Source organism: Mustela lutreola, chromosome 6 (assembly GCF_030435805.1).
Source record: "Mustela lutreola isolate mMusLut2 chromosome 6, mMusLut2.pri, whole genome shotgun sequence".
Lineage (NCBI taxonomy): Eukaryota > Metazoa > Chordata > Mammalia > Carnivora > Mustelidae > Mustela > Mustela lutreola.
Genome location: NC_081295.1, coordinates 66,425,740 through 66,449,114, shown reverse-complemented (window position 1 = coordinate 66,449,114; position 23,375 = coordinate 66,425,740). Strand labels below are relative to the sequence as shown.

General features: G+C 37.9%; 1 protein-coding gene and 1 long non-coding RNA gene across 8 annotated transcripts in view; one reads left to right on the top strand and one right to left on the bottom strand.

Moving 5' to 3' along the window:
* The window catches only part of AHI1 (Abelson helper integration site 1), a 225,402-nt gene that overhangs the window by 8,861 nt on the left and 193,166 nt on the right, over window positions 1-23,375 (bottom strand). For 3 of the 7 annotated variants that reach the window (XM_059177483.1, XM_059177486.1, XM_059177485.1), the window contains 2 exons: window positions 20,604-20,659; window positions 6,282-6,385 (listed from right to left, as the gene is read on the bottom strand). In XM_059177483.1, the coding sequence (XP_059033466.1) occupies window positions 6,282-6,385; window positions 20,604-20,659 (160 nt within the window). Of the gene's footprint in view, window positions 1-6,281; window positions 6,386-20,603; window positions 20,660-23,375 lie in introns of those variants that run through there. The other 4 variants (XR_009354625.1, XM_059177484.1, XM_059177487.1 and 1 more) reach the window with 2 other exon arrangements.
* On the top strand, window positions 16,036-22,552 carry LOC131833771 (uncharacterized). The gene is made up of 3 exons (XR_009354626.1): window positions 16,036-16,137; window positions 20,587-20,860; window positions 22,166-22,552. It is a non-coding gene; the product is annotated as an uncharacterized LOC131833771 (long non-coding RNA).

The window sequence follows — 23,375 nt, the reverse complement described above, 5'->3', positions numbered from 1 at the left end:
AAGTACCAGGGAGAAACGAGGGAAGCACAGTAGAGCCCCTGCCTGTAAGCACTTGCCATCTACTTGGAGCTCACTGAGCACTATGTGACAGGAATGGTCCTGAACTTGGAGCCAGTCCTAGTTCCGGCATTTTACCTCTGACTCTGAAACCCTGGTTTCTGCAAATGTAGAAAGAATTTAGAAAACTTCTTAAATTACTTTCATTTTAAAAGCAATGACTAAGTAGATATCAATATATATATTGAGTAGGAAAATTAGAAAATACACAAAGTAAAATGAAAGAAAAAAATCAGCACACCACCACTACTGAGAGTGACATTTTAAAAAAGTATATTGTTCAATACTTTATGCATGTAGTTGACCCTTGAATAACATAGGTTTGAACCGCATAAGTCCACTTAGACTCAGATTTTTTTCAATAAATATGTTGGAAAAGTTTTTGGAGGTTTGTAACAACTTGAAAAAACTTGCCAACTAGCTTTTTTACCAATAGTAAAAAAAAAAAAAAAACCCTAAGAAAAAGGTATGTCACCAATGTATAAAATATATGTAGATGCTACTCTCTTTTGAATTATACAGAAATATAGGTGTGTAAGCTGCTCGTTTCTCCATAAGTTGCGTATGGCAGTAAAAAGTGATCTTTCTGGCGCCTGGGTGGCTCAGTGCGTTGAGCCTTTGGCTCCGGTCATGATCTCAAGGTCCTGGGATGGAGCCCAGCACTGGGCTCTCTGCTCAGCAGGGAGCTGCCTACCCCACTCTCTCTGCCTCCTGCCTGCTTATGAGCTCTGTCAAATAAATAAATATAATCTTAAAAAAAAAAAAGTGATCTCTCGTGGTTCCTGCATATTTTTCACTGTGTTTAGTGCAATACAGTAAATCTTGAACAACACCATGGAACCCAGGCAAAGTGTCACCAGTGATGCTGGAAGTGTTCCCAAGTAGTCATGACATTACTAGAAAAACTTGAATTGCTTGAGATGCCTACCATAGACTGAAGTCTGCAGTTGTGGTTGTCTACACATGAAAGCAATGTAAAGACCATTGAAAAAAAAAAAAAAGAAAAGAAAAAATGAAGTTCTTGCTACAGCTACACCAATAGGCAAGAAAACCCTGTATATTTTGCAAAATATTTTTTAAAAAAAGATTTTATTTCTTTATTTGAGAGAGAGAGAGAGAGAGAGTAATGCCTGAGTGGGGGCAGGGGCAGAGGAAGAGGGAGAAATAGACTACCCACTGAGGAGGGAGCCCAATCCCAGGGCCCCAAGATCATGAACTGAGCCGAAGGCAGATGCTTCACTGGCTGAGCCACCCAGGTGCCCCTGCAAAATACCTTTTTATTTTGTATTGAAAACACAGCTTTTATGTGTATACAGGACTGATATAAGAAAGATGTACTTATAGACTCTAATATGATTCAAGAAAATCAAAATCATTATGTGACAACTTAAAGCAAAAGGAAGGTGAAGGATCCAAAGTTGGAGAATTGAACGCCAGCAAAGGATGGTTTGATAATTTCAGAAAGAGGTTTGGCCTAAAAAAATGTCACAATAACAGGAGAAGCCATTCTGCCCACCAAGGGTCAGCTGAAGAGTTCCCAGAGGCTATTTATAAAATCACTGAGGAGAAAGGATATCTGTCTGAACAGATTTTTAATACAGATGAAAGTGCCTTGTTCTGGAAAAAAAAAAATGCCATAAAGGAAATTTATTGGGAAGGAAGAAAAACAAGCGCCAGGATTTAAGGAAGGCAAGAAGAGATAGGCTAATTCTACTGTGTTGTGCAATGCAGTCAGGTTTATGATTAGGACTGCCCTCATCCATAGAGCTGCTAACCCCAAAGGCCTTGAAGGGAAAAGGCAAAGACTAACTGCCACTGTTTTGGTTGTACAACAAAAAGGCCTGAATAACGAGAATCCTTTTCCTTGACTGATTCCACTGATGCTTTGTCCCTGAAGTTGGAAAGTACCTTGCCAGTGAAGGACTGCCTTTTAAAGTTCTTTTGATATTGGGCCACGCCCCTAGCCACTGAGAACCCCAGGAGTTCAACACCGAAGGCACTGAAATGTTCTACTTTTCCCGAGACACAATGTCTCTAATTTAGCCTCTAGGTCAGGGGGGCCAAAGGAAACTTTAAGGCTCACTACACACGTTACTCTAGGGAAAGGACTGTCAATGCTATGTAAGAGAACCCCAACAGAGAGGACATTATGAAAATCTGGAAGGATTATATCACTGAAGATGACATCAGTGTTACAGAAGAAGCCGTGAGAGCCATCAAGACCAAAATGATAGAACCCTGCTGGAGAACCCTGCTGCAGTATCCAGATGCTGTCCATGAATTTATAGGATTTATAGCAGAGCCAATCAAGGAAACCATGGAAAAGATTGGAGATGCGGCAAAAAAGTTGTGTAGGGGGTAAAGGTTTCAAGATATGGATCTTGGAGCAATTCAAGTACTGACAGACACCATATGAGAGGAATGAATAGAAGACAACTTGATAGAGATGAGTACCTCTGAACCAGTGCCAGATGATAAAGAAAGACATAAGAAGACAAACTGGCACTGGACAGGAGACAATCCAGCAGAAGTCTTCCGATTATTCAGAATGGATTTGACTTCATTTACGACTGAGACCCTTTTATGATATGAAGCAAATGGTAGCAATGAAACTAAAGCAAATGGTGGAAAAGGGATGGGTACCTTATAGAGACATTTTTTTTAAAGATTTATTTATTTTTCTTAGAGAAAGAGAGTGAGTGGGGAGAGGGGCAGAGATAGAGAGAGAATCTTGAGCAGACTCTTTGCTGAGCACAGAGCCCAACAGGGGTCTTGATCTCATGACCCTGAGATCATGACCTGAGCCAAAATCAAGACCTGGGAGCTCAACCAACTGAGCCACCCAGGCACCCTGCTCCCCAATATAGAAACGTTTTTAGAGAAATGGAAAAGCAAACAAGTTAGAGAGAAATTACAAAGTATTTCTGTAAAGTTTTACTGAGTGTGCTCGCCTCTCCTGCCTCCTCTGAGACAGCAAGTCCAGCTCCTGATCCTCCTTTTCCTCTGCCTGACCTTTACGATGCTCCACTTCCATTGATGAACAGTAGATAATCATGCCACACAGTCAATCAACTTATCTACTGTGAATGTGCGTATGTCTGCGTGTGAAATTTTAAGTAGCTTGTGTGTGTCATCATCTCATCACTACCTAAGAATGCACTGTATGGAACACTGTGTGCAACACTTACATGGAAGTGGACAGACTAGTCTTACGTAGGCAGTGATAGGTAATAAAGTTAATAATGTGTTAGTTTTCCTCCTGTTTTATAACTTTGCTTTCAAAGAATTACATTACAGGATAGGATACCTCTCTCTCCCCTAATCAAAGAAACTGCTTATCCGCCTTTCATCACACATAGGCTGTTTTTTTTTCTTTTTAATATAACAATGTTTTTAATCAGTATCATGAAACAGAACTACAGCACTCTATGCTGTAACCATTCATTACTATATAGGCTAGGCAACTGGGAAGCAATGACATTGGTTACACTGGGCCACCATAAAGCAACCACATTGCTGCTTCTTTGTCATCAATGCATAAATAGCTATACCTTTAAATAAAAACAAATTTTCACATTATGCTTTCATTTTTGATGTTAGCGTCAGTCACACGTATTAACATCTACAATGTCCTGTATCACATAAGAGAGTAATGATGGAGGTACAGATGATTCACCTTGTCCACAGATGCCATAAACTGATGATACTGATAAATATAGTGCAGTACTATAAATGTATTTTCTCTTACATATTTTTCTTAATAACATTTTTGTTTCTCCAGCTTCCTCTATTGTAAGAGAATAGTATATGATACATGTAACATTCAAAATATGTGTTAAACAACTACCGAGGTTATCAGTAAGGCTTCTAGTCAACAGTAGACTGTTATTGTTAAGTGTCTGGGGGAGCCCAAAGTTATATGTGGATTTTTGACTGTGTAGACTGGGGACTGGCGCCCCTAACCCCCGTGTTGTTCAAGAGTCAACTACATATGTTATATATAAACTATTTTATAATTATCTTTTGCTTACTTAAAAATTTATCATAACCATCTTTCCATGTCTATGAGAATACTTCCATAATGTAATGAATAATATCACATGGTATTCTCTTATATAAAGGTTTCATAACTTAGTCAACTCTATAAATTCAATTTTTTCCTTCCTATTTTTAAAAAATTTACATATTTATTTGAGAGAGAGAGAGAGAGCAATAGCAGGGGAGGGGGGTGGTGAGGGAGAGAAGCAGACCCCCCTATTTTACCTACAGTAGGGTAAAACTGTCCTCTGAATGCCCTTCATCAATTTTCCTTTTCTTTGTTGATGTTGAAGAGTTAAAAAAAAATACGTTAAGGGTAAAGTCAGGAAACGACAGATGCTGGTGAGGATGCAGAGAAAGGGGACCCCTCCTACACTGTTGGTGGGAATGCAAGCTGGTACAACCACTCTGGAAAACGGCATGGAGCTTCCTCAGAAAGTTGAAAATAGAGCTACCCTACGACCCAGCAATCGCGCTACTGGATATTTACCCTGAAGATACAAATGTAGTGATCTGAAGGGGCACGTGCACCCGAATGTTTATAGCAGCAATGTCCACAATAGCCAAACTATGGAAAGGACCTAGACGTCCATCAACAGATAAATGGATAAAGAAGATGTGATACACACAAACACACAAACACACACACGCGCGCGCGCGCACGCACAATGGAATACTATGCAGCCATCAAAAGAAATGAAATCTTGCCATTTGCGACGATGTGAATGGAACTAGAGGGTATTATGCTGAGTGAAATAAGTCAATCAGAGAAAGACGGTTATCTATGATCTCTCTGATATGAGGAATTTTAGAGGCAGGGTGCGGGGTTTGGGGGTAGGGAAGGAATAAATGAAACAAGATGGGCTTGGGAGGGAGACAAACCATAAAAGACTCTTAATCACACAAAACAAACTGAAGGTTGCCGGTTGGGGAGAGGTATGGGGAGGGTGGCTGGGTGATGGATACTGGGGAGGGTATGTGCTATGGTGAGTGCTGTGAAATCTGTAAGCCTGATGACTCACAGACCTGTACCCCTGGGGCAAATAATACATTATATGTTAATAAAAAATACATTAAGGATATTAATTCTTTATCATATATTTTATGAAATTCCTCCTCATCTTGGGTCATTATTTGTTGCTAGATTTTGCTTATGGTGTGTTTTTTCTCTTTGACATGTATCATTTCAAAGTTCTTTTTAAAATTTGCTTCAAAATGTTTTCTGACTCTGTTACCAAGGATAAAGTCATTCCTTAACCCATGATTATGTATATGTATGCATTTGGTATAGTGAATCTTTATTTTTTATAATTAAAATCTACAGAATTCTGAATCTGCTCTCTGACCATGCCAATTCTGTAAGCGTGCCATGATGCAGCTCACTTCTGGCAGACAGACTTCACTGTGCCTGACCGAGAAAACCGCGTCCTTCGTTATCTTCCTTCCCCCACCGGAACGCATCGTCATTTAAACAAATGTGCCTCACTGGCCTGTCTTGGTAGAAAAGTGACCCCTCCTTGTTTCACATTTTAATGTGTGTATCTTCTCTGGTCCCCAGGGGTTACTCCCCTTGTCCTGCACCTCGAGTGGTTCCTCTCACGGGGCTCTTGCCTCTCTGTTTGTACCTACTCTTGTCACTCCTCTCTATAAGGGTCTCTAAATCCTGTGTTTTCCACTGCTTGCTGCCCAGCTTTTCCTTTCCTTAGAAGCACAGCTTCTTGGAGAAGCAGTCCCTTCTGAGCCTCTTTTCCTCTGCACTGTTAACAATCGGCTTCATGCTTCCAGGACTCTAACAAAACTCTCCTCTTGCAGGTTGTAAATGGCCTCTTGGCTACAAATCCCAAAAGGGCACTTTTCAGTCTGTATTTTACTTCTGCCTTTGGCATTTGTCACTATTTATTTTAACTGCAGTATAATTAACAAAGAATATTATATTAGTTTCAGGGCTACAACACAGGGGTTTGACAATGCTATACCTTACTCAGTTATCATGCTAAGTGCAGTTATCACCTGTCACCAAAAAAACCGGTATCACAATATTACTGACTGTATTCCCTGTGCTGTAGGGAATACGCTGTACTTTTCATCTCCAGGGCTTATCTGGCATTTGTCACGGCTGACCATCCCTTCCCTATATCTCTCTCTGCTGATTCTACAATACAACTTTGTGTTGGTTTTCCTCTTACCTCTATTAGGGTTACTCTTCCGCTGGCTTGGCTCATTCTTCTTCAAGTGCATATCCATTACGTGTGCTTGGTCCTCACGGCTCTGCTCTTTGCCTACTTCAGAACTACAGGAGGGCAAGATGAGAAACAAGAGCCCATAAGAAAGCTGCGGCAACAGTTCACATGAGGCTCTGATTTGGGGCAGGGGCTGTAGGAACAGCAAGTGGACCTTGACAGAACAGATGTTCTGAAAGAACATGTGACACCCATATATAAGTGATTACACTGTGGGGTGAGAGGCAGGGAGCTGCTCAAAATAATGGAGAGACATGAACTTTTAGCTGACTGGGCTCCTTCTTTATCATGATGAAGGGACAGAATAAAATCAGTTTCACTTCTCTCAGAAATATATTAGATGCCTGGGAAAAACCAGAAAGCTTTTTATCAAACAAACAAAAAAAAAAAAAAAGGAAAGAAAGTTTTTTTTTATCAAATTAGTGGAAAAACGTGTGTATTTGTGCGTGTGTGTGTGTGTGTGGAAATAACAGGAGATTGCTTACTGACAAAGAGAAAGGTGAAGGAAGTTTGTGTTTAAGAAAGCTGTGAGATGATCCACGAATTCCACTACTGGGTATTTACCCAAAGAAAAGGAAACACTAATTCAAAGATATATATACCTCTATGTTTAGTGCAGCATTATTTATTAACAGCCAAGAAATGGAAACAACCCAAGTGTCCACTGATAGATGAATGCATAAACAAGATGTGGTACACACACAGACACACACACACACACAAAGACACACTAACACACACACTGGAATATTACTCAGCCACAAAAAAGAACAAGATCTTTACATTTGTGACAACATGGATGGATCTAGCACATTATGCTAAGTGAAGTAAGTCAGACAGAGAAAGACAAATACTGTATGACTTCACTTACATGTGGAATAAAAAAAAAAAATGAACAAACAAACAAAAAGCAGAATCAGACCTATAAATACAGAGAACCGGTGGTTGCCAGAGCAGAGTGGGAGATATAGGCTTCCAGTTATGGAATGAGTAATCATGAGAATAAAAGGTACAGCCTAGCAGATACAGTCTATGAGACTGTAAGAGTGTTGTATGGTGAGAGATGGTAGCCACTCTTGTGGGAAGCACAGTATAATGTATGGACTTACTGAATCACTGTGTTGTATACCTGAAGCTAACAGAACACTGCATGGCAACTATACTCAAAAAAAAAAAAAAAAGCTGTAAAGCTGTGATATTCAGACCTGTGGGATGTGGAATGCAGCTTTTTAAACAGTCCAACAGTAGGAGTAAATATAAAACAAAAGTTTTGTGAATGAGTGCATACTAGTGTAAATAATGTTAGAACAAAAAAATACAAAAGCAATGAAAACAGGGAAATTTTTATTATTTTTAAAAATGCTTCCTTTTTTTAAAAAAAATTATTTATTTATTTATTTGTCTGAGAGAGAGAGAGAGAGTGTGCACACAAACAGGAGGAGCAGCAGAGAGAAGGAGAAGCAGGCTTCCCGCTGAGCAAAGAGCCCAATGCAGGACTTAGTCCCAGGACCCTGGGATCATGAGCTGAGAGGAAGGCAGATGCCTGACTGAGCCACCCAGGGATCCCCAAAAAGGGAACTTTAGAGTGGAAGACAGTGTCTCCTTTCTAGAATATCTGGAATGGTGGAAGAGTTTGCCACAGATGAAAGAATTTCAAAATCAAGTAATATGTAGGATTGAATACAAATTGCTATGAACTAAACTGAGTTCTCTCAAAATTCACAGGCTGAAGCCCTAATCTCCAAAGTGGAAAGAGGGCCTTCAAGGAGGTTAATTAAAGTTAAATGAGGCCATACAGGGGAGGCTCTAATCTATGGAACTGGCGGTCCTGATAAGAAGAGGAAGAGATAGCATGGAGCTCCTTCTCTCCACACATGCACAGAGGAAAGGCCATGTGAGGACACAGCAGGAAGGTGGCCATCTGCAAGCTGGGAGGAGATGCTTCATCAAAAATCAACCCTGCTGGAACCTTGATTTTGAGCTTCCAGCCTCCAGAACTGAAAAAATAAATTTCTGTTGCTTAAGCGACACAGTCGGTGGTACTGTTATGGAGGTTGGAGATGATGATGTGGAGATATAAAGGTAAGTAAAGTGAGATCATATGGCTGAGAAGGAAAAGGTCAGAAATTAAAAGAAGAAAGAACAAATAAAGTATATATTTCAAAAGGGGGAGAATAATGAGAGAAAGGAAATCTGAGCTCTAAAAAAATAAGCACTGATAATTTGCAATCTCTCTCCAGGGAACCTATCCTTGGACATTAAAGTAAAAATCTGGGTATCTTGGGATCCAGGAGAGTAATATGGTGAATGAGAGAAGCAAACTGGGGGTAACACAATAAACTGGCAAATTGGAGAGTGGATGACCCCCAGGGGAGGCAATCCACTGCCTCAGGTCCAGCTTGGGGATACCATGGAAGACTGTGGAACTGTGGTCCAGAACTCCTGATTATTTTCAAGAGAAGTAGAAAGCCTGCATTTATGTGAAATCTTTTTGTATTTGGGCAACTGAAAATTATACACATATGCACGCATGCACACACACACGTTGGACCCAACCAAAGATACTAGGACTGCATCTTGCTGGGCAGGCCCTTGTTTTTGACCTCTGTTCTAGCCACAGAGTGCCTGTTAGCCTCAGGGAACCCCAGGCACTTTCACACTTTAGCCCCCGATGTCCTGAAGTCTGGGTCCTTTTCTTTTTGTTCATCCTGTCTCAATATGGTCTTTAAGACTTAAATGCTATCTTACATTTGGCTTTCACAGATAACTATAGGAAAATCCAACTGTGTGATCCTCTCCACCTTTTCTAATAATCTATACACAATCTAACAGAAAATTACCTTGAAAACACATATATTTAGACCTTTGCTTGCAGCCAAGATGCAGTAACAGGGACTATACTCCTTGCCTAAAACCACCACAAAACAAAAACAAAAACAAAAACAAAAACAAAAAAAAACCAAGACAAAAAGCAAAATGCTGGATAATATATATGAAACAACAGTTTTCAAGGCAATGAATCACAGGCAACAAAAGCCACTGATACCCAAGAGATGGAAAATAAATGAGACGAACCCTATGGTGACCCAGCTCACTACCTTGAGAGTTTCCAGGCCATAGCACAGGGAGGTGAAGCCTGCGTGGGTCCTGGTGGACTCCCTGACAGCTGAAGGTCTGAGGAGATGGAGGTGGTGAGTGTTCAGAGTGCCAGGGAGGAGAAAGCGAGAGAGAGAATGGGAAATCTGCGAAGGGTTCCCTTCAAGTATTTAGCAAGTACTGATGAATGGATGCTGAGGAACTTCCCAAGGCCCAAACAGTGCTTGTGCCTACCAGCCAAGCTGGAAAACTCACAACTCAGAAGGCACTGCATAGAGTACTGAGGGGGATTTGTGTCTGAGGAATAATCAATGGCTCTGGTCCCACCTAACAAATCTTAAAAGCAAGACCTGAAAGGATCAAACTGTTCCAAAGTAGCTTAACTATATTCTATAACAGAGCTTAAGGATGTTTATAGCAATACAGAAATATCTAGCAACCAAAAGATAAAAATTTCAATGTATGGCATCCAATAAAAATTTACTGGGGGAGGGGGCAAAGGGATAGAAAAATACAACCTATCATGAGGATAAAAAAAATTGAAACTGACCCAAGAACTGACACAGATGTTAGAATTACAATTAAAACAATGTTAGAAGAAACATTAAGACAGTTATTATAGCTATATTTCACCTGCTCAAAAGGTTAAGTAGACACATGGAAGATATCTAGAGGATAAAGGACCCACAATGAATTTCTAGAGATGAAAACTAAAATGCCTGAGGTGAGAAATATACTGGGATCAAAGTCAGAATAGACACTGCAGAGAAAAGATCAAATAATTCAAAGACATAGCAGTAAAAATTATTAATAGAAATGAAATGGAAGCCCCAAGAATAGAAAGATGAAATACACGGGAAAAAAAAAAAAAGAATTAAGAAAAATAAAGCATCAGTGAGCTGTGGGACACCTTTATGTGGCCTAATACATGTGTAATTGGAATGCTTGAAGAGGAGAGTAAATGGATGAATGCAGAAAAAACCAAAACAAAACTGAAGAAACAAGGCCCAAATGTTCCAAATTTGATGAATATATAAACCTACAGAGCCAACCAACCCCCAGCACAAGAAACATAAAGACCAAATTGAGCAAAACTAGTGATAGAAATCTTATAAGGAGCCAAAGCGGCAGAAAACAAGCTACATGTACAGAGAAACAAGATAAGCATAATAGTCTATTTCTTGTTGGAAAAAACTGTAGGTGAGAAAGCAGTGGAGCAACATTTTTAAAGTACCAGAAAAAAATGCAGACCTTTCAACACAGAATTTCATGCCAAATGAAAATAAGCTTTCAGAAACAACGATGAACTAGTTCTTTCTAGACACGTGAAAAGTGAAGGTGTTTATTTTTAGCTAGCCAACACTACAATAAATTTTGAAGGGAGTCCTCCAGGCATAAGGAAGACAATAGTAGGTGAAAATATGGATTTACACAAAGGAATTACAAAATACAAATGGAAACAAAATGGGCAAATATTAAGATTTTCTTATGTCGTCTCTTCAAAAGATGACAGTTTAAACAAAAATAATAACATACTGAGGGGTTTATAACTTAAATAAATGTATGGCTATAGAGGCATGAAGCTTAGGAGGGAAGATATGGAAGTGTACCATCCTAAAGCTCCTGAAGATATACTGTGTGATAAAATTTGTATTACAAACCCTAAGAAAAAGCACTAAAATAGTAAAACACAGCATTATAGATATTAAGCTAGTAAGCAAGATAAAATAAAACACAATCTAAAATAAGGCAGAAAAAGATGAAAAAAGAAGTGATGAGACAAATGGAAAATAAAATAGTAAAATAGACCAAAATCCATCCATATTAATAATCATATTACATATAAATGTTTGCCTAATTACCCTAATTAAAAGGCAGAAATGGTCATTTTGGATAAAATGAGCATGACTCAGTTGTATGCTGCCTATAAGAAACATGCTTCAATTCTCAACCTATTTGCATCTTTAAAGTATGAAAACATATATACACCACTCTAACACTACTAAAAGAAAGCTGGAGAAATTTTGTTAATATTAAGTGAAGGAGATTTCAGAACAAAAAAATGTGACCAGAAAGAGTCATTTAATAATAAGGGTGTCAATCCTTCAAGAGTACATAATAATCCTAAATATATGGACACCTAATACAGAGCTTCAAAATACATGACACAAAAACTAACAGAGTTATAAGAATGAAAAAAACAAGCCCACAATATTAGTTGAAGACTTCAATACCCTATTCTCAATAACAGAAAAGTGCACAGAAAATCAGGCAACAAAAGACATAAACAACACGATTAGCCCGTGTGATCCAATTTATTTATAAAAGAATACTTCAGGCAGAGAAGACCATATTAAGAATCATAAAGCAATTCTCAATAAATTTAAAAACATCTGGATCACAGACAGTATGTTCTCTGACCACAATGGAATCAGAAATCAGTAACAGAAAGATCTCTGGGAAACTTCTTAAACACTGGAAATGAAATGATACACTTCTAAGTAACCCATAGGTCAAAGAAGAAATCTGAACGAAAATTAAAGTGTTTTGAAAGAAATAAAAACGAAACCACAACATATCAAAATTTGTGGAATGCCATTCAAGCAGTGCTTGGTGGGAAATTTATGGCACTACATGTTTAATTAGTAGAGAAGAAAGGTGTTAAATCAATGACCACAGTTTCCCCTTTAAAAATCTAGAAAAAGGACAAATTAAATCCAAAGTAAGCAGAAATAAAAACCAGAGTGGAAATCAGTGAAATAGAAAATAAACAATAAATAGAAATTAGTGAAACAAAGAGCCAATTCTTTGAAAAGACCAATAAAATTGATAAACCACTAGGCTGATTGAGAAAAAAAGAAAGAAATTATCAACAGCAGGGATTAAAGAGATGCAACACTACTACAGATTCTTTCAATATTGAAAAGATAATGAGGTAATATTATTAACAACTATGTCAATCAATTCAACCACTTGAGTGAAATGGACAAATTCTTTTTTTCTTTTTTAAAGATTTTATTTATTTATTTGGAAGAGATCACAAGTAGGCAGAGAGGCAGACAGAGAGAGAGAGGAGGAAGCAGGTCCCCCGCTGAACAGAGAGCCAGATGCGTGGCTCGATCCTAGAACCCTGGGATCATGACCTGAGCTGAAGGCAGAGGCTTTAACCCACTGAGCCACCCAGGCGCCCTTGAAATGGACAAATTCCTTGAAAGAAACAATCTATCAAAGTCTATACAAGAAGAACTAAATAACCTTAATAGCTCTACTTCTACATAAATTGAATTTGTAGTTAAAAATCTTCCAAAAGAGAAAATTCCAGAACCAGAGGGCTTTACTGGTGATTTTAACCAATGTTTGCAGAAGAAACAAAATGATGTCTGTGAAAGTGGTAGAGCTGCTTCTGAATGTTCCCTCTCCAAATAAGGTAGGAAAAAGCTGGCAAAAACGGTTAGAATCAACTTTTTCAGAATTCTGGAGATTAGCCAAAAGCTTGTGGCAACTGGGGAATGTTTATTCAATAAAAATGGTTGAATCTTGGTAAGATCTTGGAGGTTTGTGGCATTTTAATTTGACCTAGTCTCATCCCCCACTATTGGCTCTGTGAAGACCTTAAAAAAGAAGAGCCTTCGTTCGTGGTGAAAGCCTGCAGCAGGCATAGAAGAATGACGGAGCTCTTTCAAAGCCTCATTTCCAAAGAATGCTCATTACTTGATCTGTCTGGTACTTCTTTGGAAGATACCACTTGTAAGGCTGTCTGTATTTGACCTAACTCAGAGCTTGCCTTTTCCCTGGGAGGCACTTGTTGAAAACAGTTAGAGTTAACTTTGTGGCTGCCTGAGTGACTTAACCGTAGCCAAACAATAGACTACCTGAAAAGCTGAAAAGGAGAAGTTGGGGAAGTAAGATGTCCACAGGGGTCTTAACAAGCTTGGACATAGTTCTAAGGGTCTAGAATGTCTTACATGTGTAGGGTTGTGCACACACAGCAGAGGCCTAAGAAGGCCTACGCCTTCACTTCTGGCTGATCTTAATGCTCTGTGCTAACCGGAGGTGAAATTCAAGACAGAGTTGCTAATGGCTTGGCTAAATATTGACGGGATGCACAATACCCCAAGAGAACCCCTTAGCAAGATTTTAAGACCTACTGTTTCCAGTTTTTCATTTTATTTTATTTTATTTTATTTTATTTTATTTCTTTTCAGTGTTCCAGCACTCATTGTTTACGCACCACACCCAGCGCTCCATGCAATAAGGAAATCTTTGTTCAATTAGCTAATCACTAATCTGACCAAGCAGAAACTTCAGTGGCAAAAACATTATAGCATTATGGAAGTTATTCAGAGAAGTTATTTAACAAACAAAGAACAACTACAATAAGTAGCAACAACAAACCCCTGGGAAGGGAAGGATCTAATTTCCAGAGTTGTCATATTATAGCCCTTAAAATATTCAGTTTTCAACAAAATATTATAAGACATACAAAAAAACAAGTATGGCCCATACAAAGGGTAAAAAAGCAATCAACAGAAACTTAGGAAGTCTACACATTGGAATTCCTAGACAAAAACTTGAAACCCACCATTGTAAATACGTTAAAAAACTAAAGGAGATCACGCCATCAAATGGGGGTATTAATGAAGAAATAAAAATTATAAAAGAAAAAAATACCAAATCTACACAGACTCTTCCAGAAAACAGAAGAGGTAGAAATTCTTCTAACTCTATCCATGAAGCTGATTTCCCCTGATAACAAACCAGACTAAGACATTATAAGAAAACTATAGACCTGTATTTCTCATTAACAAAATGCAAAAAGTTCTAAATTAGGTTTTAAAGAAAATCAAGTCCACCAATCTATAAAAATGGCAACATACCATGACTAAACAGGGTTAATCCTAAGAATGAAAGATAAGTTTAAATTTGAAAATCTAGGGCGCCTGGGTACCTCGGTGGGTTAAGCCTCTGCCTTCAGTTCAGGTCATGGTCCCAAGGTCCTGGGATCGAGCCCCACATGGGGCTCTCTGCTTGGCAGGGAGCCTGCTTCCCCTCCACCCTCTGCCTGCCTCTCTGCCTGCTTGCGATCTCTGTCAAATAAATAAATAAAATCTTAAAAAAAAATTGAAAATCTATGCAATTTACCATATTAGCATAAATTAATAAAGAAAAATCATGTGATTATTTTATCTGATACAGAAAGAGCATTTGACAAAAATCCAACATCCATTCCTGATACCAACTCTCAGAAAACCAGGAAATGAAGGAAACTACTTGATAAAGTACATTCATTAAAAAACCTATGATAATATCATACTTAATGGTGAAAGACTAAATGCATTCCCACTCATTATCTATGGGGTCATGAAGAAGATAACACTATGTACTCTCATCATTTCTATTTGACACTGTAACACTGTACTGGAGATTTATCCTATGCAATAAAGCAAAAATATAAGAATAAAAATAAAAATAAAAGGCATCCAGTTTGGAAAGAAAGAAATTAAACTGTTTTTTATTTGCTTGGATGTCTATGTAGAGAATCTAGTAAAATATACTGAAAAGCTACTAAAACTAAAAAGGCATTTTAGTAAGATGGCATAGTATAAGTTTAACATGCAACAGTCAGTATTTCTATAAATGAGCAACAAACAATTACAAACTGAAATTGGGAAATATCATTTATCTATGAAATACTCAGGAATAAAGGAGCCAAACATGTGTAGGACTTATACTTTGAAAAATGAAAAAAAAATAGTGTTGAGAGAAATTAAAGAAGATCTCAATAAATGAAGAAATATAACATGTTAATGAGTCAAATTAGTGAGCACTGTTAACATGTCAGTTCTCCCCATACTGATCTGTGGACTCATGGCAATGCCAACTGGAATTCTAGTAGGCTCTGTTGTAGAACAAGCTTATTCTAAAATTCATGTGGACATAAAAAGAACCTTGAATAGCTAAACCAAAATTTAAAAAGGACAAAGTTGGAGGACCAATAATACCTAATTCCAAGACATATTATAAAACTGTAGTAATCAAGGCAGTGTGTTATTGATGTAAAGACAGAAAAATAGATCAATGGACCAGAATAAAGAGTCCAGAAACAAACCCACACATAGACTGACAACTAAATTTCACAAAAGCGCAAAAAAGCCATTCATCTGAGGCAGGATTGTTTTTTCAACATGGTGCTGGAAACAACCAGATACGCAAATGCAAACAGAATAAAATAAACCTTCTGATCTTCATACCATATATAAAAATGAACGCAAAACAGATCATAGACTTAAATATAAAACCTGAAATTATAATACTTTTGTAAGAAGACAGAGGAGAAAACTTTCATGACCTTAGGTAAAGGATGCTTAGAAACTATAACTAACGCATGATTCATAAAACCAAAAAACTGATAAACTGGACTTCATTGAAATAAAGCTTGCTCTTCGAAAGCTACTGTTAAGAGAAAGAAAAGGAAAAACGGAGCCTGGAGGGAAATATCTGCAAATCATGTACCTGATGAAGAACATATTTAAAATATATAAAGAATATTGTGACATCACACCATGGATGGGTCTGATCTCACAAAGGTGAGGGGTAAGAAAAAGGCTGGAAAATGGATAAAGATCAAACCATGAGAAATTATGGACTCCAGGAAACAAACAGAGGGTTTCACAGGGGAGGGAGTCGCGTGATGGGTTACCCGATGGTGAGTATTAAGGAGGTCACTTATTGCATGGAGCACTGGGTGTTATATGCAAACAATGAATCATGGAACACTGCATCAAAAACTTAATGATGTGGTGCCTGGGTGGCTCATTGGGTTAAAGCCTCTGCCTTTGGCTCAGGTCATGATTCCAGGGTCCTGGGATCAAGCCCCACATCAGGCTCCCTGCTGAGCAGGGAGCCTGCTTCCTCCTCTCTCTCTATCTGCTTGTCTCTCTGGCTACTTGTGATCTCTCTGTCAAATAAATAAATTTAAAAAAATCTTTAAAAAAACCCCAACTTAATGATGGACTGTATGGTGACTAACATAATTATGTTATGTTACTAACATAAAATAAAATATACTTAAAAAAAAGGTTGCAAACAATAGGGTATTTTAGGGAAAAAGATAAACTACTTCCTTCTCCTGGACAGAAAAAGAAACTGAGTGTGTCTGGAATAGGATTATTATAAAGATGGAATCAGTACATAGGAGGATTGACAGGATACTTAGAATTAATCCCTATGGCTTCATTATTTTAAGAAGAGATTTCATTCATTCATTCAGGTCACATTTGAGTGTTCATAAAGGACTTTAATATGAGTGACCTGAATGAACTTTTCTCTGATCAAAGCTGGTAATGAAACAAAACATTCATGTTTCGTTTTTATTTTTCTTTAAAGATTTATTTATTTTTTTATTTATTCATTTGCCAGACAGAGATCACAAGTAGGCAAAGAGTCAGAGAGGGGTGGGGATGGGGGTGGGGGAAGCAGGCTCCCAGCTGAGCAGAGAGCACAACTCAGGGCTCATTCCAGGACCCTAACATCATGACCTGAGCTGAAGGCAGAGGCTTAACCCACTGAGCAACCCAGGTGCTCAGAACATTCTATGTTAACAACAACAACAACAAAATCCCAAACATATTCTAGTTAAAAACAGATTAATGACTAAGGAATACCAATACTTCTTATTAAGGGCTGTAACATATTTACAAAAATTTTATTACAAACTCTGACTTAGGCAGCAGATAATAACATCATAAGGGCATGAAGTGTTAAGACTTTTAAGAAAATGCCTTTGTTAAGTTAACGTACTGGAGTTTCTCCTTGATAGTCTTAAAAAGAAGTGTAGCTTTACTAAAATGTGTAAAAATCACTTACACAGAAGTACTGACATTTCTAAAAAAAAGTAAGAAAGAATAAACAAGACAAGAAATTCAAGTGGAAGTGGTAAGAGGTAGTCCTATATGGCTTATATATCTATATACATATATATATTCTGGTCAACCAACTAAATAAGTAGATTTTGCAAACTGAATGGCAAGACTGCAAAGAACAGAAAAATTAGCCTCTCTCCATTTTCCTGGGTACTATGGACTCACTGAGGTAAATTAAAGAAATAAAGAAATGACTTTGTACATACTGGACTATAATATTTTCACATTCAACTCCCCTACAGTTTACAGGTCATGAGAAATGTATCTTAATTCATCTTTACTTCTAAGAAATTACTCGTATAGGGAAAGCCCGAAGATTGCAGATGAACTTGAGCACTTAGACATATCTGAACTTCTCATGAAAATTTATTTTCAGCAGCCTGGTTAGTGTTCTACACTCAAAAGGAAAAGTCAAGCTACCTTCATAGCTTTTAGAGCTGGGATGTTTTGTGAGGGTTTTTTTTTTTTTTTTTTAAAGATTTTATTTTTTTTTTATTAATTTGACAGAGAAAGAGAGAGAGAGAAAGTGAGAGAGGAACACAAGCAGGGGGAGTGGGAGAGGAAGAAACAGGCTTCCCGCCAAGCAGGGAGCCTGATTCGGATCTTGATCCCAGGACCCTGGGATCATGACCTGAGCCAAAGGCAGACGCTTTACCACTGAGCCTCCCAGGCACTCCATTTTTTTGTTTGTTTGTTTTTTGTTTCTATTTTAAACTTTAATCAGGAGAGCGTGGTGTGGCTGGATCTCTGTTATCACTTGAAAATAGATATCCAATGCAGTCAGAGTGACTATAGCCTCTCATTTGCATTTGAGGTAAAGGTTCTAAAAGTTTTTATAAAACATGTTCAAAAACACCAAGAACACTGTTGCTATAATCTATTAGATGTGGTTATTTTTTGGTCACTGAAACAGGGTGTCCTAATTGTTCCAGGGTACTTTATATATATATAATCTGTCATTAAGTATAAACTCCTTAGGGGAGTTTGACTGTATTATCAACTACTATATAAAATTTCACTCTTTTAGAGAATGGAACTGAAGACTTTCCTGGCAGATGTAACAAGAAAGAAAACTGGAAAGACCCGGGGTGTGTGTTTGCATCCTATGACCGGCAACGGGAAAGCCTAGAGAGAAAAGGAGATTAGGAAACAGAGGACCTGTGTTCTGGAACTGGGTCTGCCACTTAGTACCCACAGTGATGTGAAACACGTCCCAACCTTAAAGATCTTATTTCTCCATATGTAAGACAGGGGTCAGGATACCGGTCTCTAGTGAAATGGTGGGAATCAAATGTGATTAACGTGACTGAGCTCTGAAGTCATATAGGGCTATAGCTAGAGCATCACCAATAGATTTTCTCTCTCAGAAAGATTTTTAAGCTTCCAACAAAATGGTATTTTACCAAGAAGCTTGACAATACTAAATATGATTTAAAAAAACAAACAAACAGACAGACACTGCAATAGTCTGGGACTCTCCCATGTTGGTCTGTGTGCTGACAGAGACACTCTCTGTGGTATTTACTCAAGGCCTTCCCCTAGTTTTCTTGACTAGAAAACAGAGACTTCCTAAGGAATCTTCTAGGTCATGATTCTGTGACTCTTTAAAACACCACTTGAAAATCATGTTTGTCTTTCATCTGTAGAATGAAACATTATTTTGTAAGATAACGCACAAGTTTATTTGATAATTCCGGTAAATCAGACTGTTACCTACCTCAGAATTTTTGAACTGAGAGAGACATATTATTCTTCAAAAGGTCAAAGTGGGGGTGCCTGGGGGGCTCAGTGGGTTAAAGCCTCTGCCTTTGGCGTGGGTCATGATCCCAGGGTTCTGGGATCGAGCCCCACATCGGGCTCCCTGTTCAGTGGGAAGCCTGCTTCTCCCTCTCCCATTCCCCCTTGCTTGTGTTCCCTCTCTCTGTGTGTTTCTCTCTGTTAAATAAATAAATAAAATCTTAAAAAAAAAAACCCACAAAAAACAATGGTCAAAGCAGATAGCAGGGTTAACTTGAACAAATACCTATCTGAAGGAAATTAGGCAGGGATCATCTGGGTGCATGTGTGTGTAAGCACATACTCGCACACATATGAGGGGATAGCGGTGGTTGAATGGGAGGACATGACAGGTATCTAGATTGTTCAAGGCTGTTAAACTCTTGTGATGGTTTGCTAGTGATGTGTGAATATGAAGTTTGGGCTGAATGTTAGGTACAAAATGATCTGCAGTGATTAAAATAAATGAGAAATATTCTGGGAAGGTCTTGGATGTAATTTTTTTGAAGTAAAAGGGATTTTCTATGTATTAAGTAACAGAGCAACTACCAAATAAAAATACTAAAGCTTCCTAGTGATCTTTCAAATAAATACCTCAAATTAAATTGTTTAAATATATTACACTTTGTAGAAAATACGCAATGATAATGTTCTGGGTATTAGCTTTTTTTCTTTAATGCCTCAAAATAGGTATTTCATATATGTATTTTTTAACCACACCATCTACTTGTTTTCAGTTAATGTCATTAAAAAATGTTACTCAAGGGGCCCCTGGGTGGTTCAGTGGGCTAAGTCTCTGCCTTCAGCTCAGGTCATGATCTCAGGGTCCTGGGATCGAGACCCGCATTGGGCTCTCTGTTCAGCGGGGAGCCTGCTTCTCCCTCTTTCTCTGCCTGCCTCTCTGCCTACTTGTGATCTCTCTGTATTTGTCAAATAAATAAATAAAATTTTTAAAAGGAAAAAAATGTTACTCAAACGGGGGTGCTTGGGTGGTTCAGTTGGTTGAGCAACTGACTCTTGATTTTGGCTCAGGTCATGGTGTCAGCGCAGGGTCACGGTTTTGAGCCCCACTGGGCTTTGCACTCAGAGTTTGCTTCTTCCCTCTACTTTATGTGTGCATATATTTTATCTCTCTCTAAAACAAAGAAATAAAATCTTTCAAAAAAATAAAATCTTACTCAAAATAAAAGACAAAGTAGGTCCACAGATACAAAATTTAGTGTGATATTTTAATTTATTTCTTGTAACTTATATATACATCCTCAAAGTCCAACCATTAAAATATTCTCCTTCAGCTAGCTTAACTCTTTCAAAAATCAATGACCTGAAATTTAACTTTTGATGTAATGTTGTAAAAAGAGAAATAGAGAAATTGCCCTTAAAAAACAAAAAACAAAAACAAAAAACAAAACAACAACCACCACAACAATAACTATTTATCACTACAAATTATTTAGGAGGAAAAGCTGCTTACTGTGTCACGGACTCTGAGCCCAATCGGAAATCCTGGGACTTGTCCTTGACTGGCCGCTGTGAAGGAAGAACAACAATGGGTGAGGAAAGATTCAGAGAAGACCGCACAGGCAATTGTTAACAACTTTCGAAATGAGAGCGCATGCCTGTTCTGAACATGAATGTCTATCAGCATCGTGTATTCACTACAATGGAAAACCAAGGAACTGGTTCTCCAGATCATCTGAACACTCTTTCTACCTAAAAGTCAGTTTTCCGGTATGTGGCAAGTAAGTCAGGTGTGAGTCAGTCTAAATTAATCGAGAAATACTATGTGGAGATTGCTTAAGTTCTAAATTTATCTTTCATAATTACAGCTTTCCTTTCTCATCGTTTAGGTACACTTAATATTTTCATAGTGATGATAATCATGGAGCCAAATGTAAAAATTTGGGTCTGAAAACTTGGTCTTCTACAAAATCTGTTCAGTACATATCTTGTTAATGGCACCTTCCTGAGGAAAACAAATTATTAATCACTTCCAAGGGTGCCAGATTACACTGAGTGTCTTGTTCCTCTAGAATTCGAGCATTAGGGGCGCCTGGGTGGCTCAGTGGATTAAGCCACTGCCTTCGGCTCAGGTCATGATCTCAGTTTCCTGGGATCGAGCCCCGCATCGGGCTCTTTGCTCAGCGGAAGCCTGCTTCTCTCTCTCTCTGCCTGACTCTCCGCCTACTTGTGATTTCTCTCTCTGTCAAATAAATAATAAAATAAAAAATCTTTAAAAAAATTAAAAAAAAAAAAAAGATTTAGAATTCGAGCATTAACTCCAGATGAAAGTATACTGTGGGAGAATGGTGTTTGATAATCACAAGATAGTCTTTTTTTTTTTTGGTAAAGATTTTATTTATTTATTTGACAGAGAGAGATCACAAGTACGCAGAGAGGCAGGCAGAGAGAGAGAGAGAAAGAGGAGGAAGCAGGCTCCCTGCTGAGCAGAGAGCCCGATGCGGGACTCGATCCCAGGACCCTGAGATCATGACCTGAGCTGAAGGCAGCGGCTTAACCCACTGAGCCACCCAGGCGCCCCAAGATATTCTTTTATAAATCAATCCAATGGTGCTATAAATTTGACTACAGATTTTTTTTTTTTAGAGATAATTACATGTCATGGAAAGGAATTCATTTAAAATTCACATAGAAAATATACATTGTTCCTATGTTAAAGTTTTCAGTTATATACAAATAATATATAATACATAATATAATTAGATACAAATATGTCATATCTACTTAATTACTTAAAATAAAATTTAAATTAAAAAAACAAAAAACAAAAAAAACCAAAATGAAAGAAAAGGAGTACAACCTTTTCTTTCAGGATTAAGTTGTTTGAGTAACTATTACTTTCCCATTCTTATCTTTCCTGTAGCTTGTTTCACTTTGTAGATTTCCTCCTCCACAATTAGATTTCTGCAAGATTTGGCACTGAATATCTTGAAACAAGTATTACTTACCATAAATATTTTAAAAAGATATTGTTTTCTAGATCATAATTATGTCATACTATTGCTCTCTGTACAGCTTTAAATCAAGCATATCATAAAAACAAGAATAAAAGAAGAAGAAGAAGACTTGGTGGTGAAAGGTGGATGTTGTAGCAAGTGACCCAATTTCACAAAACAACAAAAGAACCATAACATCTTGATTTTTCTCTACTGGTGAAGATGATCTGACTCAGTTCAAATGTATTTGGGAAAACAAGTACAAACACATGAAAAACTCAAATTCAAGGACTAATTCAGGTTGCAGAATTGTCTACCTGTTCTCAACTCAACAGAACATGATGCAAAGAAAAACCATCAACACCTACACTCAGAGAGCATCGTTTATAACCGAATCTCTTTAGTTTTCCCCCAGACTTAAGAAATGAATTCCAGACACAGCAATTGAATTAATTTTATTTTTTACATGGTCTAAGTATTACTTTTATCTCTTTGCCCACAGCAAGACCAATGTCTTACCATAAACATATGTATAATGTGCGAAACTTTGTAAAACTCTGAATTAGAAAAAAAACAAAACACAAAAAAACTCCTCAACAAAGCAGCTCTAATCAGAACCTGAACCTACTCCAGAGGTGAGGAAAGAGAAGTCAGACAATTATACATCACTGTTAAGCCAATGTTACTTTTAATCATCAGTGAGCTTGACAAATGAGTAACAACATACTGCCACGTGTAGGTCTTACCAAACCTGCCTTTAATAGTCTGTTCATATGAAATGGATGTTGTCATGTCTTCAGAAAGTTTGTCTTAGTGGGTTTAACAGTGTCCCTGACACCTTTCCTACTGTATTACTGTGTTACAGTAATTGGCACATTCAAGTCCTTTTTCATGATGCAAAGGTGCCTTAACTTGTGTTCAAATCCTATGAGTCCTATGTTACTAGGGTATCCACATTACAAAGTTTTAACACTTATTTGTTAAAGGACAATTAATTCGGATCAATTTGCCACTTCTAAGCACTTTTACTCAAACTCATCCCTTGGTCTCAGCAGCAGCACGCCATATGGGTAGTTACTCATGGAGGCAGAAGAAGGGGGAAGAAGGAGGTGTCTCTGTGAGCTGTTTCCTTTCATTCTCTCTTTTAACAAAAAAGCCCCCAAGGCTATAATACAATCATCCCATAAGCACCACCCCCCACCATCAACATGGTCTAGGAGCATGACGCCCTTCTTTCCCTCCTGTCCATGTACACCTCTCACAGTTGTTTTGTGACTTCATTTTTTCTT